Genomic DNA, 20,370 nt, shown 5'->3' with positions numbered 1-20,370 from the left:
AAGAGAACCACATGGTTCTGGATTAAGAGCTGAAAAATATCGTTACACAGTTGAAACCACCCAATCAGGCATGAATGGATGGGAGCTGATAAAGCTGAGCTGTGTCTGGGATATGGAAAGCCACGGACTTCTATTCTCCTAGAGGGAAACGGTACCCCTGACTTTTCTGTTCTGAAACTAATCTGGTTTGGCAGGGGGAGGCAGAACTATGTGTTTTGGGTGTTTTAAAGAAATTAAGACTTAACAGCAGAAGTTTGCCATTAATGTAAGTCCGTACAGCCTTTCCTTTTGGGAGTTATGCTATGGCAGTGGACAATCATGCCGCTCATACCTGAACAGCCCGTGGGGTCTGTTACAAGGTGGAGAAAAGACACCAGTCTGTCAATCCAGGGATTTCAACAAGTTTACAATAACTGTGTAAAATAATTACATGTAGAAAATGGTTTTTTTCATGTTCAAGAATATTTCTCAAAGTTTACAGATAAAAATTGACATTTTCAATGGCCTAATCTAATTCTTACCACAGCAGATGAAAACAACCCACTCCACGCCACATCACAATAGAATTTTAGAAAAGAGGGTGGAAGAGACCTTGAAAGCTTCAAGAAGCAGCAGTTGTGAGCCTGGAGACTAGAAAACATTGAAGCAATGCCTTCCAATTTCTGAAGAAAAAACATTTCCAACACAGAACGCTACAGCAAGTCACGATGTGAGTAAGGGCTGGGATAGCCTAAGGTTTCTTCACGTGTTTAGGGTTTTAATAATTAACTTTCCACATTCTCTTTTGGAAAATACTACTAGGAAAAGTGAGGGAGTCAACCAAAAGAGGGGACCTATGGGATCCAGGTGACAGGGGGACCAGAACAAGAGAGGCAAGGGCTGCCCCAGATGATGTGAAGGACGTACAGGATGACCACCCGGCCCCAGGTGTGCAGGGACCCTTCCTCCTGTGCCGGGACCGAGGGCTGTGGACAGGTGTCTGCGGAGATGAAAGTGGTTGACTACCTGATGGGTTCGAATACATACTCACGAACATTTAGACTCTGGGGACAGTAGTGGAATGAACTTGAGAAACCAGAGAGAGTGATGCTGTGGCTGACGTCAGGACCAGATGCAACGGTCAACAACCCGCTACCCTAGTGCTGACCAATCACTGGAGACTATGACCCAAGTCCCTTTAATTCCCTGTACAACTCATCCCCTAAAAGCCATCAGGAGCCAAGTCTTAGAGCAACAACTCACCTGGGACTCTGGGTTTGGTGCGCTTTCCTTAAATAAACCTTTACTTTCCATTTTTATTTTATTTTTTTTTTTTGCCCTCATTGAAAGACTTTTTTTTTTTTCATTGTTTTCAGAATAAGGGGAAGAGAGGGAGAGAAACATCAATTAATTTTCTCCCTTGTGAGAAATGTTCACAATAAAACACTGGGACATCGGACTTGAGCAGTAACTGAGACAGTTTATTCACAGATCTGCAGCTCTGGGCGCAGCCTAAAATCAAATCATGGTGCGCACGAAAAAGACGGAGCTGGCTGTTTTTATCCTAATCTGAGTAAAGCACCCCCACCCCCTCCCCTCCTTCTCCTCCATTTTTCCATGCTGGATACTCTGGAGTTATACTCTAACGTGAGTAACTAAATTAACTGAGGGTGATAATTAACTCAGGGTGATCCGGTTATAGGTCTGTCTCCAGCTCTTCTTTGAAATTTTCCTCTCTTTTTTGCTGGGCGGTCTAGCTACATTTTTCCATTTCCCACAGTTTGGTGATGAATATCTCCCCACTTTGATCTCAGAGATCCTTTGCCCTCAGAAGCATTTGTGCTGAGCTGAGGAACGCCTGCTGCCTGACTTGTAAGTGTGCTGATCCTGTTAACTGTGGCTCAGAGACCCCCTGATTCAAGATTTAATTACATTTGCCCTTTGCTGCTAATTATTTTCTACTGGTTTGGGAGTTATCATTTCCTTGCCCCATACACCTTGGGCACCCGGACCAGGGATCATACACTAAACCTATGTCTGTACCCTGACCAGTAATCAAACCCACAGCCTTCTGGTGCATGGGATGATGGTGGCTGCAGGGGGTATGGATGTGCTGCCGCCTCTGGTGGTGTCTGTGCAGGTGACACACCATGGAGACACTGGGCCAGACCATGAGCACAATGAACGTGACACTGAAGATGAATCACAAGATGGAGCCCTCAGGCCCGCCTGGTGACCCCCTCACGAGCAGCGGGCAGGAGGCTGAGAAAGTGTCCCATGTCCCCTGGGGAGGAGCTGAGCTTAGAGTCACATCACTGTTGGGGTGGAGGACACTCTGTGCCATGAGCTCCGGCCACTGTGTTTCCCACCAGGACCCTCTCCTTCAGCTCCTACTCTTATCTAAACTCTGTTCCCAGGTCTCTTGCATTGTCATCCTATGTGACCCAGGGGGCTGAACTGTCCCCGAGTCCCTCACACTATCATCGTGTGTGACCCAGGCTGGTCTTGCTATGCATTCTAAGTCCCACAGCCCTCACTGCTCACAGCCTCAGGTGTGTTCATCCTGGAAAATACCCTCACTTGAAGCCAATGTCTCCCTGCACAGGTCCTGGGGTCTCCCTCTCTCCATGTGACCCTAAAGGGCCCTGTAATTGTCTCCCCATCAGCCATAGAGCTCCATGTTTGGATTCTCTCATTGGGCCAGCCTGTCCCCGTGTTCTGGACAATTAGCTCTGGAGAGAAGGCTTCCTGGTTGTACAGACTGGGATCAGGACAAGCCCGTGACTTGGAAATACAGAGAGAGAGCATTAAAATAAAATTGATCATTGGAATTTTCAATTCACAGTAAGAAGTGTCCAGTGGTCATTAGGTCTTAGAAACCGGGTCCGCCTGCCAGCACATAGGCCTGAAATCGTCCTTCTGAGAGGCCATGGGGAGGAAGGGGCACAGCACACTGTCCCCACCGCTACTTCTAACATGAGTCAGCCCACTGGATGCACAGGCATGTCACTGTATGTACATGGGTCATTCAAGCCAAGACAGGCAGATGGGACATCCAGGGCCTCTATACAGTATCCAGCCATGGCCCATTGCTGAGAAAAACAATGCTCGCCCCCAGAAGTCTAGTCTCCTTCCCTCACCATAAATGCGACCCACCCTTTCCCGTCTTCTCCCCCCACCTCCTTCCCCTCTGCTGACCACCAAGCTGTTGTCTGTGTCATGAGTTTCTTTTTGTTGGCTTTGTTCATGTTTGTTAATTTTTATGTCCCACATATGAGTAAAATGATATGGTTTTTGTCTTTTTCCAATTGACTTATTTCACTGAGCACAACACAATCCAGGTCCATCAGTGCCGTCCCAAATGGTGAGTTCGTTCCCTTTTACTGCCCTGTAGTGTTTCATGGTGTAAATGCACCACAGCTTTTTTATCCACTCGTCTACTGATGGGCATTGGGCTGCTTCCAAATCTTGGCTATTGCTAATAACTCTGCTATGAACATAGGGGTGCCTATATTGTTTCAAATTAGTGTTTTGGATTTCTCCAGAGAAATACCAAGAAGTGGGATCGCTGGATCCAAAGCCAGTTCCATTTTTAATTTTTTGAGGAAACGCCATACTGTTTCCCACAGATGCTGCACCAGTCTGCATTCCACCAACAGTGCATGAGCATCCCCGTTTCTCCACATCCTCGCCAGCACTTGTTGATTGCTGACTTATTGATGGTGGCCTTTCTGACAGCCTTGAAGTGATACCTCACCGTGGTTTTAATTTGCATCCATCTGATGATTAGTAATATTGCACATCAGCCATCTGTAAGTCCTCTTTGGAGAGTGCCTGTTCTGGTCATCTGCCCATTTTTATTTTCAATCCTCACCCAAGGATATACTTATTGATTTTACAGAGAGAGGAAGGGGGCAGGGAGGCGGGGACAGAAAGAGACAGAGAGAAACATCAATCAGGTGCCTCCCGTATGCACCCTAGGCATGTGCTCAGACCAGGAATCGAACCCACAGTCCTTTGGTGCACAAGCCAACGCTCCAGCCAACTGAGCCAGCCGGCCAGGGTGCATTTGCGTGAACTGTTCACACAGGTCTGGTTTCCACATCACAGAGAAAATCAGTTGGTCCGTGGGGTCACACTCACATTTCTATTGTGTCTAAACCTCCGTGCCACGCCCCGTTAATCTTCCAGAAAATAAAAAGGAAAACATCTGGCAATTGATGTGAACATTCAGAACATATTTATTGAACCCTAATATAAGCAAGCCTTTCCCCCAAAACAACCATAACCACACTTAATATGGGCAGTGAAACTTCCCCAAAATTCGTGTTTGGGATTCAGGAACTGTCCCCTGCTTCTCTGCAGCGCTCGCTCGGTAACGGGCCGAGAAGCTCGTGGCTGTGGCTGTGAGCACGCAGGGCGTTTCTACATGTGCTCTGTGCCCACAGCTCCGTGGCCTTGCCCAGCAGAACTGGCCACGCTGGGACTCAACCCGGGACAGATGGTCAGAAAGCACCCGTCATCCATCCCTGGACTTGCAGGAGCGAAAAATGGACGCAGCGGCTCTGCCGCAGAGATTTTAGGGAACGTAAAAATATGGGAGCCGTCGCCAACGTGGTAAAAGGAAATGGTCCCCATACCCATGTCCAGAAAAACGCCCACGCGGTGTAAACGGGGACTGACCATCAGCGCCGTCACCGGGTCGGTGCTGGCCAAGAAGACGTCCTTCTCCCTGCAGCTCACGCTCCAGAAGCCAAGTGCGGCAGAGAGGACGATCTTGTCCTGCCGACGGACAGACTCCTTGCAGACGCCCAGGTTCCACTCCGCGCTGGTGCCCACGTCCACCTCCCAGTAGTGACGGCCAGACGTGAAGCGCGCGGAGCCCAGCACACAGCGGGCGCAGCTGAACCTCTGCGGGTGGACCGTGCGCTTCTGTTCCAAATGTGCAGAGCGGACTCGCCTCCGGTCCGCGGAGATGATGAGGTGGTCGTGGGCCGTGGCAACATCCAAGGTCATGTCCACTGTGGGAAGAGAGATAATCCGTCAGCCCTGTACCCGCCGCTCACGTCCACGCCAAGGCCCACGCGCCTCATTCACTGCGCGTCTTCGACCCCACACGTCAGAATTTTCCTGGGGAAACTTCCCTGGCCCCGGATTAGATCCGATTTTATAGATCAGATGGACGGTTCTCGTTGGAACTCGCCCTTGTTCATAACGGTACTCTCTTCCCCTGAAGCTACTGGGTCATTTGATTTAGGATTTTTCTTCTCCTGAGAACAGACTCCGTATGAAGAGAGACCACGGCTGCCGCTCGTTCCCAAAATTATCACACAAATTATCACAGGTTCTGCCAACACACAGGCCTCAGATACGAATTTCCGATGGTGGGAAACACTCCACTTCTTGCAGAATAATGTTGACATCAAGGCTTTCTCCTCTCTCTGCTCAGAGTCCTGGCCTTGGGACGTGTTGGGACCTCAGCGGGAACCTGGCGGGGAGCTCAGCGGGGCAGCGCTCCTAGACGCAGGGAACTCGGAGCAGACGGCCCGGTGCAGCCCGGGGTCTCCCTGCGACTCTAATCACGTGCGCACCGCTGCCTGTGACGTCAGCCTGTGGGCGGGGCCAGCGCGGCCTGTGGCGTCACCCTGTGGGCGGGGCCAGCGCGGCCTGTGACGTCACCCTGGGGCGGGGCCAGCGCGGCCTGTGAATAAGCCTTGGGGACAAAGACTCATCGCTCCCCTTGTTTCCTGCTTTCCTTTTTTTTTTCTTTTTCATTTTCCTTTCATTTTTTTAAATCCTCACGTGAGGATATGTTTTTATTGATTAGAGAGAGAGAGGGAAGGTGATGGAGAGAGAGAGATCGATTGGTTGCCTCTTATAAGCCCCCCGACTGGAATCAACCCTGGAACTTTTTGGTTTACAGGACGGTGCTCCCACCAACTGAGCCACCCAGCCAGACCTCTTTTTAATTAAAAAAAAATTTTTTTTTTCGGTTACAGTTGATGTACAATACAAAATAATATGGACATTGAACTGTACAGAAAATTTTCTTTAAAAACTGATGTTTGCCAGATGGGAGGGAGTTAGGGGGGCTGGGTGAAAAAGGGATTGAGAAGCCCAGATCGATGGATACAAAACGGTCACGGGGTGTAAAGTCCAGCCCAGGGAACACAGTCAGTGATACTGTAATAACTGTGTGTGGGGCCGGGTGGGCCCTAGACTTCTGGGGCGTGGGGATCACTTCGGAGGATATACGAATGTCTACTTACTGTGCTGTCCACTTTAAACTAATACAATATTGTACGTTAGCTGTAATTCAAAAATAAATTTAAAAGATACATAAAAATGAAAATTGTTTACAAACACATTAAAAACGATGAGAATCAGGAAGAGTCGATTTTAGTGCTACAGGGTCTGTAACAGCTAGCATAGCCCAGATTGGATTTCTGCTTCTATCAATCTCTAGTTCCAGGGGACTATTAGCTCTGGTGCGGCCACTGGGAACACTGGATAGCACAGGGCTAGGGCAGGACTACATGCTGCATTACCTTGAGAGCCCACAGATTGCCCTGACCCGTGTGGCTAGGTTGAGCGATGTTCTGCCAAGTGAATGGTGGCTGGTTCAATTCCTGGTCAGGGCACATGCCTGGGTTTGGTCCTGGTTGGGGTGCTCACCAGAGGCAGCCAATTATTTCTCTTTTGCATCCATGTTCCTCTCCCTCACTCTCCCCCTCCATTTCTGCTCTCTACCAATAAATAAATAAAATCTTTTTTTTTTTTAAAGAAAACCTACAGACGCTTCTAATGTAGACTGACAGTTTGGAAAATTGGGAAAGAACGAACATTTCAGGTGCCGGAATCCAGGTAAGGGCCACCTGGACTGGAGGGATTTGAAAAGTCGCTCTTTCCTGGGGGGTGGGGGCGGCCACCCCGTGCCTTACCTTGGAACTTCCGCATCCTGGGGTTCATCCGCAGGACGGCTCTCAGCTGCGGCTCCAGCGCCTGGACCTCTGACACCAGCCTGCCAAGCTGGCCGTTGGGCCTGATGTCGCTCTTCTGAGAAACCTCAGAGCAGGTGAAGCACAAAACCCCGTCCCCACCGGTCTCCTTCTGCAGGGAACCCACACACTGGAGGCAGCAGATGAAGCCACATTTCAGGTTCACAGGGTTTTTGAAGTAAGTCAGGCAAATGGGACATCTGCTTGCTTCTTTAAAGTGCTCGGCCATGGCCACTGTGTGGGGGAGAAGTGCAGGCTGTGAGGCTGTGAGGGAGTAACGCGGACTCCTAGGTCCTGGGACACCGCCCTCTTTATATGAAGAGTGCTCTGCAGTCACCCCTGTAGGTAATGAGGATGCAACCCAAGGACAAGGATCAATGAACTGGCCCTGAGCTTCTGAGGTTTACAGTGCTAGTTGGAATGAACACATGATTCATTCTGGGGTTGTAAGTTAGGTGCTGAGAAGGTCTCTACTCTACATGAGTGTCTTTTTTTTTTTAGTCTTCGCCCAGGATGGGTTTTCATTGGTTTTGGAGACAGAGAGGAAGAGTTGGGGGAGGAGAGGGAGAGAAAAACATCAGTTGCCTCCCATACATGCCCCAGCCAGGGCTCAAGCCCTCAACCTTCTGGTGGACAGGATGACAATCCAACCAACTGAGCCACACAGCCAGGGCTACGTCAGTGTCTCACCTGGCAGCCACCATCCCTGAGTGGCTATTGAGCCACCGAGTTGGGGCTTATCCACACTGAACCGTGTTGAGCATAGATGGACCCTCCAATTTGAAGACATCACAGGAAAGAATCTAAGCACCTCCTGCAGAACCTCCCACATTGATCCCATGCTGAATAGACTGCCTTTCTCCAGTTACAATAAATAATATTTGTTTGATTTTACTTTTTTTATGTGGCTACTAGAAAATGAGATTAGCCCTGGCCCAGTAGTTCAGTTGGTTAGAGCATCGTCCAGATGTGCCAAGGTTGCGAGTTGAATCCCTGGTCAGGGCACATATAAGAAGCAAACAGTGAATGTATAAATGAGCAGAACAACAAGTTGATCTTGCCCTCTGTCTGTCTCTCATATCAATAAATTTTAAAAAATTTAAAGAAAACTAGTATATGATGACATATGTGGGTCACCTTACATGTCAGTGGCCAGTGCTGGTTAAGACCCAGAAGTCCTGCAATTGCCCCACCTGAAAGTCCCTGAGACCCACGCAGAACCTGAGGGCTGGAATAAGTCAGTGGCTGACACTCCACGTACCACCTCGCAGGGGCCTCCAAGCTCGGATCTGGCTCCGGATCACGACAACCACATTATTTCTGCACCTGGTGTTGAACATCTGAGTTCTGCCCACGGCTCCCATCAAAGGCCCCACTTCCCTGGGTGCCTACGCCATGCCTGGCCTTAAGCTGGCCTCAGACAGCACTTGCTGACCTTTTGTAGAAATCGAAAGTAAAAATAAAATCCCATCAGATGGACTCACCTCTCTTGCACTAAATCCTCTTCTGACCTCTAGCTGCTTCCCCTGATGGCTCAGCTCTGGAGTGAGGTCGACCAGCAAGCCTGATTTATAAGGCAGGTTCCTCCCCCATTTCATTCATTTCCTGTCTTTCCCACTTAATCCAATCAGACTTTAATTAAATCACTGAGGTTTTCTGACCTCATAGAAAGGTTACCAGGAAGAAAGGACGTAGTTGTATATGAAAGTTTGTTTTTAACTAATGTGAACAAAATATTGCCATGTAATCATTCTAGATTCGTCGTCGGCAGCCGTTCGTCTCGAGAGACGATGGTGTAGCTTCTTAAGAGTCTATCTGCACCGCCGAGAATGGCTGTGCAGTCCGACTCGGGAGTGACTCGGTATCTGTCTCCTCCCGTGTTGAATCGACATCTTGCGATGACGCTGGAGTGTCCTCTCCAGTGAAGCTGAAGCTACAGAGCCTGGGCAGGGTAATATGGAGGGTCTGCTGTTGCCCATGCAGCAGACCCCCCTCTCTTCGCAGCTGAAGGGTCCAAGGGAAAGACAGAGTCAATACAGCTTGGCTTCAGGTGCGCCGCAGGAGTTGCCGGTGTTGACTACAACGTAATTCTAGATTAGATCTTGACTATCATGTATGTAGATGAATTGAAATTGCCTTTTTTTAAATGCTCATCATTATTAATCCTTCTAAAGTGAATGAGACCTGTGTTTTGGGGGTTGGGGGGCAGTTTCAAATGGTTTTTGACCATGAAGGTAAAAATCTCACATTTTAATCAAGAAAACCCAATTAAACCTACTCAGAAGTCATTCCTAAAATACTCACTAGTCCCAAGTTACTTCAAAAGACTGTTTTTGGTTGTTTGTTTGTTTGTTTTCCACAAATGTGAAGATCTTTGTTTAGAAGTTTGTTAAGGAAACCTAAAACTATTCCCTGATAACCGGTGGCCAGTCAAGGTCCAATTTATTTTAGTTAGAGTCAAAGTTAAGACATTTTGATAGTATTACTCGTTCCCTTACATTACAACATAGGCATGAAGAGTGGCGCTTCTTCTGAAACGTGTTCAAAAACCATTCCCTCCTGGTTTTGGGTGACTCATTGGTACTCCCGGTGCTGGGGGAGGGATCCCATTAGATTCAGGTGATGGAGTTAAAGAGACTTTCCTTTGGTCATTTCCACAGGAAGCCTTTGCTGCCCTTTGCTGGATCTTTTAATATTCCACGTCCAAAGAAAGGTTCACTCCAGCACTCAAGTCCTTTTCTCTAGTTAAGGCAAATCGAAACACACACGTGTCTGTATGGCATTTTAATTTCTCTTTTGTTTCCACAAGACTAAGTGAATTTATTTTACAGCTCCTTCTAGCATGTTTTCACATTTCTGGGCGAAGCTGATCTCGTGTCTGTGGCTTCTTTGACTCTTGCTTGGGGCGGATTATTTCGTTGTGCGTTTTCCATTTATTTATTCTGAGCGGATTGTGAGGCTGGGCTCACATTTCTGGGAACACCATGTGACCTCAATGTTAGCTTTATTTCCCCCAAGTACCCCTCAGTCTGCAGTGGCACTCCTGTGACTATCTTGGGTTAGGAATTCTTCCAGTAAAAGGAAAGAAAAAAGAAAACTAGGATTTCCTGCCCCGCTCGAGAGGCTGATCTTGGGTGTTGATTATCTATAGTATTTTTTATTTCTTTTCTTTAAAAAGAAATTTTTAATTGAACTTATTGGGGTGACAGTGGTTAATGAAGCTATATAGGCTCCAGTTCTACAGTTCTACAACACGTCATCTGTACATTGTATTGTGCGTTCAGCACCCCAAGTCATCTCTTTCCGTCACTACTTATCCCTCCTTTATCCTCTTGTAGCTCCCTCCACCCCTCTTTCTCTCTGGTGATCACCATACTGTCATCTAGGAGTTATTTATTTATCCATTTATTTATCTGGCTTAATCCCTTCACCTTTTCTGCCCAACCCCTTTCCCCTCCCCTCTGACAGCTGTCAGTCTGTCCTCTGTATCTATGAGTCTGTCTCTGTTTTGCTTGTGTGAGAAACGCTCACAATAAAAACCGGGACACAGGACTTGAGCAGTAAAGTGAGGCCTTTATTCTCGAGTCTGCAGAGCCGGGCGCACCCTCACAGCCAGGAGAATGTGCGCCCCAAGTAGACAAAGATGGCTGGTTTTAGAGTCTTAGCTTCCCCACCCTGAAATTGCCCAGAAAGTGATTGGCTTCCCAGCCCTAAAGTGAGAGCATCAGCTCCCCCTCCCCTCTCCTCCTTCCCCATTTCTCCATTACTGGTTACTCCGGAGTTACAATCTAACTGGATTATCTAAATGCCCCTATTGTGATTTGCGAATATGCTAATGCTGTCAACTTCCTTCTCAGAGATCCTCTAATTACATTTGCCCTTAATACCCTCTAATTACATTTGCCCTTTGTTACTAATGACTTTCTACTGGTTTGGGAGTCACTATGTCCTTGTTTCTAACACTTGTTAGCTTATTTCGTTCATCAGGTTCCACATAAAACTGAAATCATATGGTATTTGTCTTTCTCTGATTGGCTTCTCTCACTGAGCCTAACACTCTCCAGGTCCATTCATGCTGTTTCAAAAGGTAAGAGTTCTTTCCTTTTTTTACAGCTGCGTAGTATTCCATTGTGTAAATGTACCACAGCTTTTTTATCCACTCATCTACTGATGGGCATTGGGCTGCTTCCAGACCCTGGCTATTGTAAATTACGCCGTTGTGAACATAAGGGTGCCTATATTCTTTCAAATTAATGTTTTGCATTTCCTCAGATAAATTCCCAGAAGTGGAATCGCTGGGTCATAAGGTGGTTCCATTTTTAGTTTTTGAGGAAATGCCATACTGTTTTCCACAGTGGCTTTACCAGTCTGCATTCCTGCCAACAGTGTCCAAGAGTTCTCTCTCTCTCATTTTTTTAAAATTAATTTATAGTTTTTTCTATTACAGTTGTCCCACTTTTCCCCCATTGTCCCTCCACCCTGCCTACCCCTTTTCTCACAGTCAATCCCCATTAGTTATTTATTTTTTTAGTGAGAGAGGAAGGGAGGGAGAAAGAGAGGGAGAGTAACACCCATGTGTGGTTGCCTCTCGCGCACCCCCAACTGGGGACTTGGCCCACAACCCAGGCATGTGCCCTGACTGAGAGTCGAACTGGCGACCTCTTTGGTTTGCAGGCTGGCACTCAATCCACTGAGCCACACCAGCCAGGGCCTGAAGGCTCTCTTATAATATTTTTCTATCTGGAAGTTAGACACGGGATCTTCCTGCCCTCCCAGGATGATGTCTGGTCCATTCTCCTTATCTGCTGTCACTGGGAGCCTAGGGCCTTGAATCTCCTATGTGTGAGGAAACCTGCATTTCCATATCGCACCTGGTGGCAACAAATTCTCCACCTCCCGTCCCTGAAGCCATGTCCTGGAACCCTTGGCTGCAAGGACTGAGCTGGCTCTCCCAGGCTCTGTGCAAGGGTGCCACACCTGCACTTGAGATAGTTAAGCCTGGACAGTCAGCCCCTCCCAGAGTCTGGGATGCTGGTCCCCCTGAGTTTCTGAACGTCACCTTTCCATCGTTTAAGGCACATTATGTGTTTCCAGGAGTTTTACATGACTCTTAAATAATGTTTTGGCCTTAAATCTATCTTATCCTTAAATAAAATCTTACTCTCACAGTGTTTACATGTGAAACATCTTGAGATGTTTGAAACTCTTGAAGAAAACTCAGGAGAAAAGCTTAAAGCTTAAATTGCCTTTCCTCTGATGCTAGGTCCTCTCTTGGAAAATGAATATCAAAAATGACAAAAAAGTTTTCTCTCTCAGTAGTAAAACCTGATCCTTCTGAATGTTGGTGACTAATTTGCCTAAAAATGTTTGGAATCGCTGGAATGTTGATGGTAAGTAGCCGCACCGGAGAATCACCAGGTGTCACATTACCTTTGTTTTGGGGGATTTCGTTTTTGTTTGTGTTTATTTGTTAATTTTTTCCCCATTTTTGGCATGAACCTTTCATTCACAGACAGGATAACAGATTCTGAAACACTAAATAGTGTAACCAAAACCAGATTGCTAATACAATTTATGTTATCCAACGTTTTATACTTTAAAAACTAGAACTGGTTAATACCAAATCCCGTAAGACTTTCCAGTGTGTCTGTTTTGATCTGTTTCCTCTCTCAGGATACAAGTTTGCTTGAGTTTTAAAAGGATGTTTCCTTTGCCCCACTTGAATGACCAAAAAGATACAAGTCCAATTGGCAAAGTGAAAGACGGTTCGTTCACTGTGTTTTTATTGTGGACATTATTACAGACTCCCCCATCCCCCACCTCCCCCTGCCCTCTGGCCCTCGCCGTGCTGTTGACTGTCTGTGGGTCATCCAGGTATGTTGTTTGGCTCATCCCTTCCGCTTCTGTCACCCATCCCCCAACCCCCAACTCCCCCCAAACCCCGTCTTGTGACCACCAATTTGTGATACCTGACATAATCTTGTCTTTTTTTTTCTTAGACTGGTGGAAAAGAAAAAACGAATTCTAATTTTGGCCAAGAAGTTGATTTGGGAAGCAATGATTGGTCAGGACAGAAGGGAAAAAATCCCAACTTCTCTATTTGAAAAATGATGATCTTATGTTGCTTCCTTCCCCCTTTCAAAAATATTTCCTAATTAGCCAGTTGACAGTGGTGGGACCGGATCTGCGGTACATGGGTCGCTAATTTGCTCCTAGTTGGGGAGCTCAGGAAGGAATTCTGTGGGAAAGCTCTGTGGGCTGCAGAAAAAGCAGGGATACACCAGCTAAAATGAAAAGGGGGGCCCTTCCCTTCTCTCCACAGTGGCTGTGACCTTGGATGGCGCTTCTGAAGGCTAGAGGGGGGTGACGGGCGGGGCGTATTCCGTAGATTCAGACAATCATGATGAGAGTTTATATATACGACGTGGGAGGTTTGGTTTCTGTTAAGTACTTTCATACTTACCTGGCCTTTATTGTCCAAACGTAAAAAGCGCGGGTAAGATGTGCTTTGTGAATGACAACGCCATGGGCTCCCAGCGTTTGATATTTACAAAACCCGCTCCGGGTCAGCTCACGGGTGACCACGAGGGGGCGCCCCCCGACCTACTTTCTGAACCTCGGCGGGAGGTCCAGGACTCGCCTGATGGCAGGACTGATCGGTTTAGTAACCATTTCCGACTCTTCGAGCCTTAGGACGTGTTGACTCAACCTGCATTTTTGATGTTAAATAATAGTCCTACTGGTCGGCTCAGCTGATCGGAGTATCCTCCCACACACCGAAAGGTTGCGGGTTCGATTCCCCTAGGTTGGGGGCAACCGATTGATGCTTCTCTGTCTCTCTTCCTCTCTCTCTAAAATCAATTTAAAAAAACACATCTTCGGATTAAAAAAATAAAATAAACATAATAGAGTGCCTGGGACATTCCATGGCTTCATGACTTTTAATCTGTCAGATCATGGGGCAGCCACCAAGGAACCAAAAAAAAAAGGAAAGTAAGACACCTCTCTAGCCCTGGCTGGGTAGCTCAGTTGGTTAGTGTGGTCCCGATATGTTAGGGCTGTGGGTTTGATCCCCAGTCAAGGCATAGACAAGAGTCACCAATGATGCATCAATAAGTAGAACAACAAATCAATGTTTTTTTCTCACTCCCTAAAATCAATAAATAAAAAATTTTAAAAGGACACGTTTCCCTAATGTGTGTGCACTGTGGCCCCACTATGGACAGATAAGAAAAGCGGAATGAAGATGTCAGGTCTGAATTTCGGTGGAGGGTGTCTGGATTAACCAATATATTCAAGGTTTTGGAGAGAAAAGATGCATCGAGCCTCTCAGCCCTGCCTTACCAGGTGAAACGCGGCCGCACCTGCCCCCTGACCCATCACAGGCCTCTTTAAGCCCCTACCCCCCACCCCCAGGGTCAGCGCTGCCCGGAGGTTAACATCTGGGCTGTTCAAGTAGGAATGTTCTCAACGGCAGCCTTCACCCGAAGGCCCTCCTTTGTGAAGGGGAGTAACAATACTACTGACCCCAGAGGGCTGAAGAAAATCAGATGTGTAGGAAATGCCTTCCTGTCGGGGCTCCTTGGTCATTAGCACCTAATTAATGCCAGAGAGGGTGGGCACAATTATGACAGTGGCCCTGGCAGGTGATGGTGATCAGAGCTCACACAAGAGTCCTTGATGGGATTAATGGGGTGTTAATAGACACCTTTGGTGGAATATTCTCCAGCCTTAAAAAGAAGGAAATCCTGTCCCAGGCAACAGCACCCGATGAACCTGGGGGACCTCATGCTGAGTGAAGTCCCCAGTCACCTAAAGACAAACACTGCAAGACTCCGCTTTAGTGAGGTATCCAAAGCAGTCAAAGCCATTGAAGCAGAGCATGAAAGGTGGTTTCCAAGAGCTGGGGAAGGGGCAAGGGGGAGTTATTATTCAACGGGTATAAAGTTTCAGGTTTGTGAGATGAATGCATTCTGGAGATTTCCTGAACAGCACCGCGTGTTTCTGGTGAACAACATCATATTGCACACTTCAAATCTCGATAAGGGTTGCCCTGGCCAGGTAGCTCAGCTGGTTGGAGCGTTGTACCGGGGTTGCAGGTTTGGTCCCGGTTGGGGTGCGTGCAGGAAGCAATGGATGGCATAAATGAGTGGAAGGACAAATCAATGTTTCGCTCTCTCCCTTCCTCTTTCTCTAAAAACCAATTAAACAAACAAACAAACAAAACCTTGGTAAGAATGGAGATCTCCTGTTCAGTGTTCCTACCACAATTACAAATAAGAGACATTTGGCTCTGGCTGGTGTGGCTCAGTGGATTGAGCACCAGCCTGTGAACCAAAGGGTCACTGGTTCAATCCCCAGTCAGGGCACATGCCTGGGTTGCAGGCCAGGTCTTCGGTTGTGGGTACACAAGAGGCAACCACACTTTGATGTTTCTCTCCCTCTCTTTCTCCTTCCCTTCCCCTCTCTCTAAAAATAAATATTAAAATCTTAAAAATAAATAAAAGACATTTGCAAATTCTAACATCTGCCCTTTCCACCCAGAGTTCATTGTTCGAGAAGAGTCATTGATATCCTCATGGACAAAGGCTCCATTCTAGTTGCTTCTATGAAAGTTGAGAAGATGGGCATGATAGCTTCTCTTGGGAAGTTTAGCGTATGGGGAAAGCAGACACTCAGATTAGGGGCAGAGTAGAGTGGTCCTCACTATCAGTTCCCTGGTGCCCACCATTGGGAATGGGAGAAGGTTGTTCACAGAAGCCCAGAGATGACAAGACAGAGGCAGAGTCTATTAGTGGTATCACGGGGATATGCTGGAAGGAAGATCATTCACACCTGAGGTGGAAGAAACAAGCCTCAACACTTGCCCATCACTCTCTGAGTCTCATCAATCAAGAGTCAGGCCAGCCAATCGGAGGGCAGGGAGAGCCTTTTAGTCTGGCCACTCACAGATGATCTTTGATGGGTACCAGCCTGGAGGATCAGCAGCTGGATCGGGTGAGGATGTCTTCTCTCTGATCTTTCTCCTTTTCCCCCTCTCAGCATTTACGGTAGGTCCAAAGTGCATTAGTAATGAGGTAGGGGGTACCCAAAGGACCAAGTTCCACTCCTTGGTTCAGCCAAGGATGTTCTAGGGTGAAAGGTGCTTAAATTGGCAGTGAGGTGGTGCAGGCAGCCCTTCCCTTGAAACCTGCGTGATGGGGGCGTCCTCCCTACACGCCAAGGTTGCAGTTCAATCCCCGGTCAGGGTACACACAAGAATCAGCCAGTGTCTTGGCTGGTGTGGCTCATTGGATTGAGCGCTGGCCTGCGGACCAAAGGGTAACCAGTTCGATTCCCAATGGGGACACATGCCTGGGTTGTGGGGCAGGTTCCCAGTTGGGGGCCCGCGAGAGGCAACCACGCATTGATGTTTCTCTCCCTCTCTTTCTCCCTCCCTTCCCCTCTCTCTATAAATAAATATTTTTTTAAAAAAAGAATCAACCAGTGAGTGCATAAATAAATGGAACAACAAGTCAATGTTTTCCCTCTCTCTCTCCTCTCCCCTCTCTCTAAAATCAATAAATAAAAAATAAAATAAAATTGAGTCGGAGGCTGAATTGGAAGACTTTGGGTATCAGAGAACTAATACCAAAGTCCTCCGGAGTCAAAGTCACGGATTTGGTTGGTCTCTTAGTTCTGATTGTGTGACTCCTGGAACCTGGGAGACAAGAGACACGCAGATTTTAGGGAAGGGGGAATTATGGGAGGGAGGGGGCAGGTGGGCAAAGGGGAGAATGAAGTGTGAGACCTGTTGCCGTGGTAGTTTGGATGGATGATTGCCTTCCAGCTTCTCATCTTTTACCAGCCAGAAGCTCTTGTGGGTTCTTGTTTTATGCTAAGTCATATGCAAATAATTCTGTTGCTAATGTCGGTTTGATATGGCCACAGAAGTCCCCGGAGAGTGGGCGTGAGCCAGGTGATGTGAGTTGTGAGGTGAGGCCAGCTGTGCCCTTGATGGCTGCTATACAAAAAGGTGGTGGAACCCAACGCCCGACCGATAGGAGTCTGTAAGGTGTTAGGGCGTTTCCATGGGGATGCCCACCCCACATCTGGATCCTGCGGGGGGGCGGGGCTTAAGCAGCCAGCATTTGAAGGGCTTCCAGGACACAACTACCTTGTGCAGGAGAAGGTTACAGCTGGAAAAGAAATGAGAACAGAAGGTTTAGAGAAAAGCCTGCGACAGAAGAGTTTCTGTTTTTGTTTTAATTGTGGTAAAGTATTGACCCCGGCCAAGTAGCTCAGTTGATTAAGGTTAAAGCGTCATCCCGATATGCCAAGGTTTCGGGTTTGATCCCCACTCAGGGCACATACAAGAATCAACCAATGAATGCATGAGTAAGTGGAACAACAAATCGATGGGCTTTTTTCCTCTCACCCTTTCTCTCTCTCTCTGTCTCTCTCTCAAATCAATACATAAAAATTTTGAAAAATGTCATAAAATATCCATAAAACAAAGTTTACTATTTTAACCATTTCTGAGATTAACGCTGGTTAATAACATATAAGTGTCAGGTGTGTCATTCTATAATACATCATCTTTGTATTCCCTTTTGTGCTAAGCACCCAAAGTCTAGTCTCCTGTCTCCATATACAGCAGCCCCTCTCTATATCGCGGTTCACTTGTCGTGGCCTTTCTGTATCGCAGGATTTTAAAAAATATTATATTTAATTATTTATCGCGGATTTTCCGCTATGTTGCGGGATTTTGTGGTCCTGTATACATATGTTGTTAAAGTAACGTAGGTTTAAGAGTGTCGTCGTCGGCAGCCGTCCGTCTCGAGAGACGATGGTGTAGCTTCTTAAGAGTCTACCTGCACCGCCGAGAATGGCTGTGCAGTCCGACTCGGGAGTGACACGGTATCTGTCTCCTCCCGTGTTGAATCGACATCTTGCGATGACGCTGGAGTGTCCTCTCCAGTGGAGCTGAAGCTACAGAGCCTGGGCAGGGTGATATGGAGGGTCTGCTGTTGCCCATGCAGCAGACCCCCCCTCTCTTCGCAGCTGAAGGATCCAAGGGAAAGACGGAGTCAATACAGCTTGGCTTCAGGTGCGCCGCAGGAGTTGCCGGTGTTGACTACAACATCAAACCGCCTTAGGGACTCCGGCTCCGGATTTTCTGTCGGGGTTTACTCCCTTAGCCTTTCCCCTGAAGAGGTATGCCGCAAGGCAGCGGAGGTTTTTTGGAATCAGAGTTTTCCTTCTAAGAGTGTAGAATATGTTTAAGAACATAAGTAGTGTTTATAAAAGTGTGGGAAAGGTTAATAAGGGACTGGGAACGATTTATAGGTGTGTGGGAAGGGTTTATGAAGCCTTAAAATATATATAAATACTAAAATAAATGTAAGGTTCCTACTTCGTGGGTTTTCACCTATCGTGGGGGGTTCTAGAACGTAATACCCACGATAAGCGAGGAAATACTGTATTTGATTCCCTTTCCCCTTACTTGAACTGGTTTTAAGAGAATAGTTGAGTAGCATTAACTGCATTCACATTGTTATGCAACCATCGCCACCATCATCTCCAGAGCTTTTTCATCCCCCCAGCTGAAACGCTCCACTAAACAGCTCCCATTGCCCATTCCCCAACATCTCTATTCTACTTTGCCTCTGTGAACTTGACTATGCCGGGCATCTCATATAAGTGGAATCATACAAGATTTATCCCTTCGTGTCTGGTTTATTTCACTCTGCATAGTGTTTTCAAAGCTTCTGTGTGTGGCGGCACGTGTCAGAATTCCATTCCTTTTTTACGGCCGAGTAATATTCCATTGCATGTACAGACCACACTTTGTTTATCCCTTCGTAACAGTTGGCTTGTTTCCAACTTTTGGCTCTTATGGATAAGGCTGGTATGATCATTGGTGTACAATTTAAAACTTTTTGACACATGGGTTTTATTGACGATGGTGACTGTTTTTCTAGTTGTTCTTTTGAAATATCAGCCTAAATCAATCTCTAGTAACAAGTAAGAGGAAAACCTGAATTTGCTTTGATGTTTTCTCTTCACACATTTCCGTCTCCTAGAGTGAGATCACCTGGGATTCTCACGTCAGGTCATTTCTTCTCTTACCGACATTGGGTGAGAGTGAGTACGGGCAGCAGGGTACCGCCAAGAAACGCTCATAGGATGCGGTTGGGAATGCAGATCATTGTATGCATGAGGGAGAACTGTGTTCAACAGGATTCATGTCGGTTACAACCTGCACTTATAAATCTAGAGAAATGTTTGCTAACATGCACCCAGGCACGTGTGAGAGCTTGTTCCCAGATGCACCATTCATGTTGTAAAAAGAAACAAAAAAGACTAGAAAGACATCTACATGCCAGTCACTGTAGCATTAAGAAATGGGAATAGTGTTCTGGCCAGTGTGGCTCAGTTGGTTAGAGTGTCGTCCTGTAAACTGAAAGGTCACAAGTTCGGTTCACAGTTAAGGCATCTGAGAGGCAGCCAATCGATGTTTCTCTCCCTCTCTCTGTTTCCTCCTTCCCCTCTGGAATTCATGAGCATGTCCTCGGGTGAGGATTAAAATATATATTGGAATAGTAACTGTGGAATACTATACAGCAATACAAAGGGACCGCATGCAACAATATGGATGGGTCTTACAAAAAGAATGGCAACTGAAGAGGGACACTTGCTAAAATTGTATGACATCAAGCTGTATTGTTTAGAATGCATATCTAAGTTCAAATATTATATATTTTTTATCATTTTATTTTTAAAATAACAATGTGCTAGTAAAATCAATTTTACCTGATTCTTGGTAACTTTAAAAAAATTTTTAAATTGATTTTAGAGAGACAGAGGAGAGAGAGAGAGAGAGAGAGAGAGAGAAACAGCAATTTGTTGCACTTATTCATGCACTCACTGGCTGATTCTGGTATGTGCCCCGACCAGGGTTAGAACCCACAACCTTGGTGTATCGGGATGATGCTCTCAGCAACAGAGCTACCCAGCCAGGGCTTTATGGCCTTTTTAATGTGTAAGAACATTTTATTTCTGTTCAACTATTCTTTTTAAAATTTACTTTCCAATGACAGTTGACAGTCAGTATTATGTTAGTGTCAGGCGTGCAGCACAGTGACTGGGCGTTTATCTAACTTACAAAGTGATCACACCGTGAAGTCCAGCACCCACCCGGCACCACACACGGTCATTACAGTTTGTTGGCCGTGTTCCCTGTGCTGCACTTTACACCCCTGCGACTGTTCTGAAACTGCCAATATGTGCTTCTCAATCCCTTCCCCTTCCTCACCCAGCCCCCACCCTCCCCTCTGGCCGCCGTCAGTCTGTGCTCTGTATCTGTGAGTGTGTTTCTATTTTGTTTGCTTATTTTGTTCTTCGGATTTCA

General features: G+C 46.8%; 1 protein-coding gene and 1 non-coding gene across 2 annotated transcripts; both read right to left on the bottom strand.

Moving 5' to 3' along the window:
* Positions 1-4,236: 4,236 nt before the first annotated feature.
* On the bottom strand, positions 4,237-7,206 carry LOC149995531 (ret finger protein-like 4A). Its single transcript, XM_090260331.1, has 2 exons — positions 6,921-7,206; positions 4,237-5,000 (listed from the first exon to the last, which is right to left on the bottom strand). The coding sequence occupies exons 1-2, from the start codon at positions 7,204-7,206 to the stop codon at positions 4,405-4,407; spliced, it is 882 nt and encodes a 293-aa protein (XP_090116457.1). The 3' UTR covers positions 4,237-4,404.
* Positions 7,207-12,632: 5,426 nt separating this feature from the next.
* Positions 12,633-12,746, bottom strand: LOC149995530 (small nucleolar RNA SNORA27). The gene has a single exon (XR_016507926.1). It is a non-coding gene; the product is annotated as a small nucleolar RNA SNORA27 (small nucleolar RNA).
* Between the last annotated feature and the right edge of the window lie 7,624 nt (positions 12,747-20,370).

This window comes from Furipterus horrens, unplaced genomic scaffold, assembly GCF_987537825.1.
Source record: "Furipterus horrens unplaced genomic scaffold, mFurHor1.1.pri manual_scaffold_13, whole genome shotgun sequence".
NCBI lineage: Eukaryota > Metazoa > Chordata > Mammalia > Chiroptera > Furipteridae > Furipterus > Furipterus horrens.
Note: the sequence above shows the minus strand (reverse complement) of the source record. Positions and strands in the feature narration are given on the sequence as shown.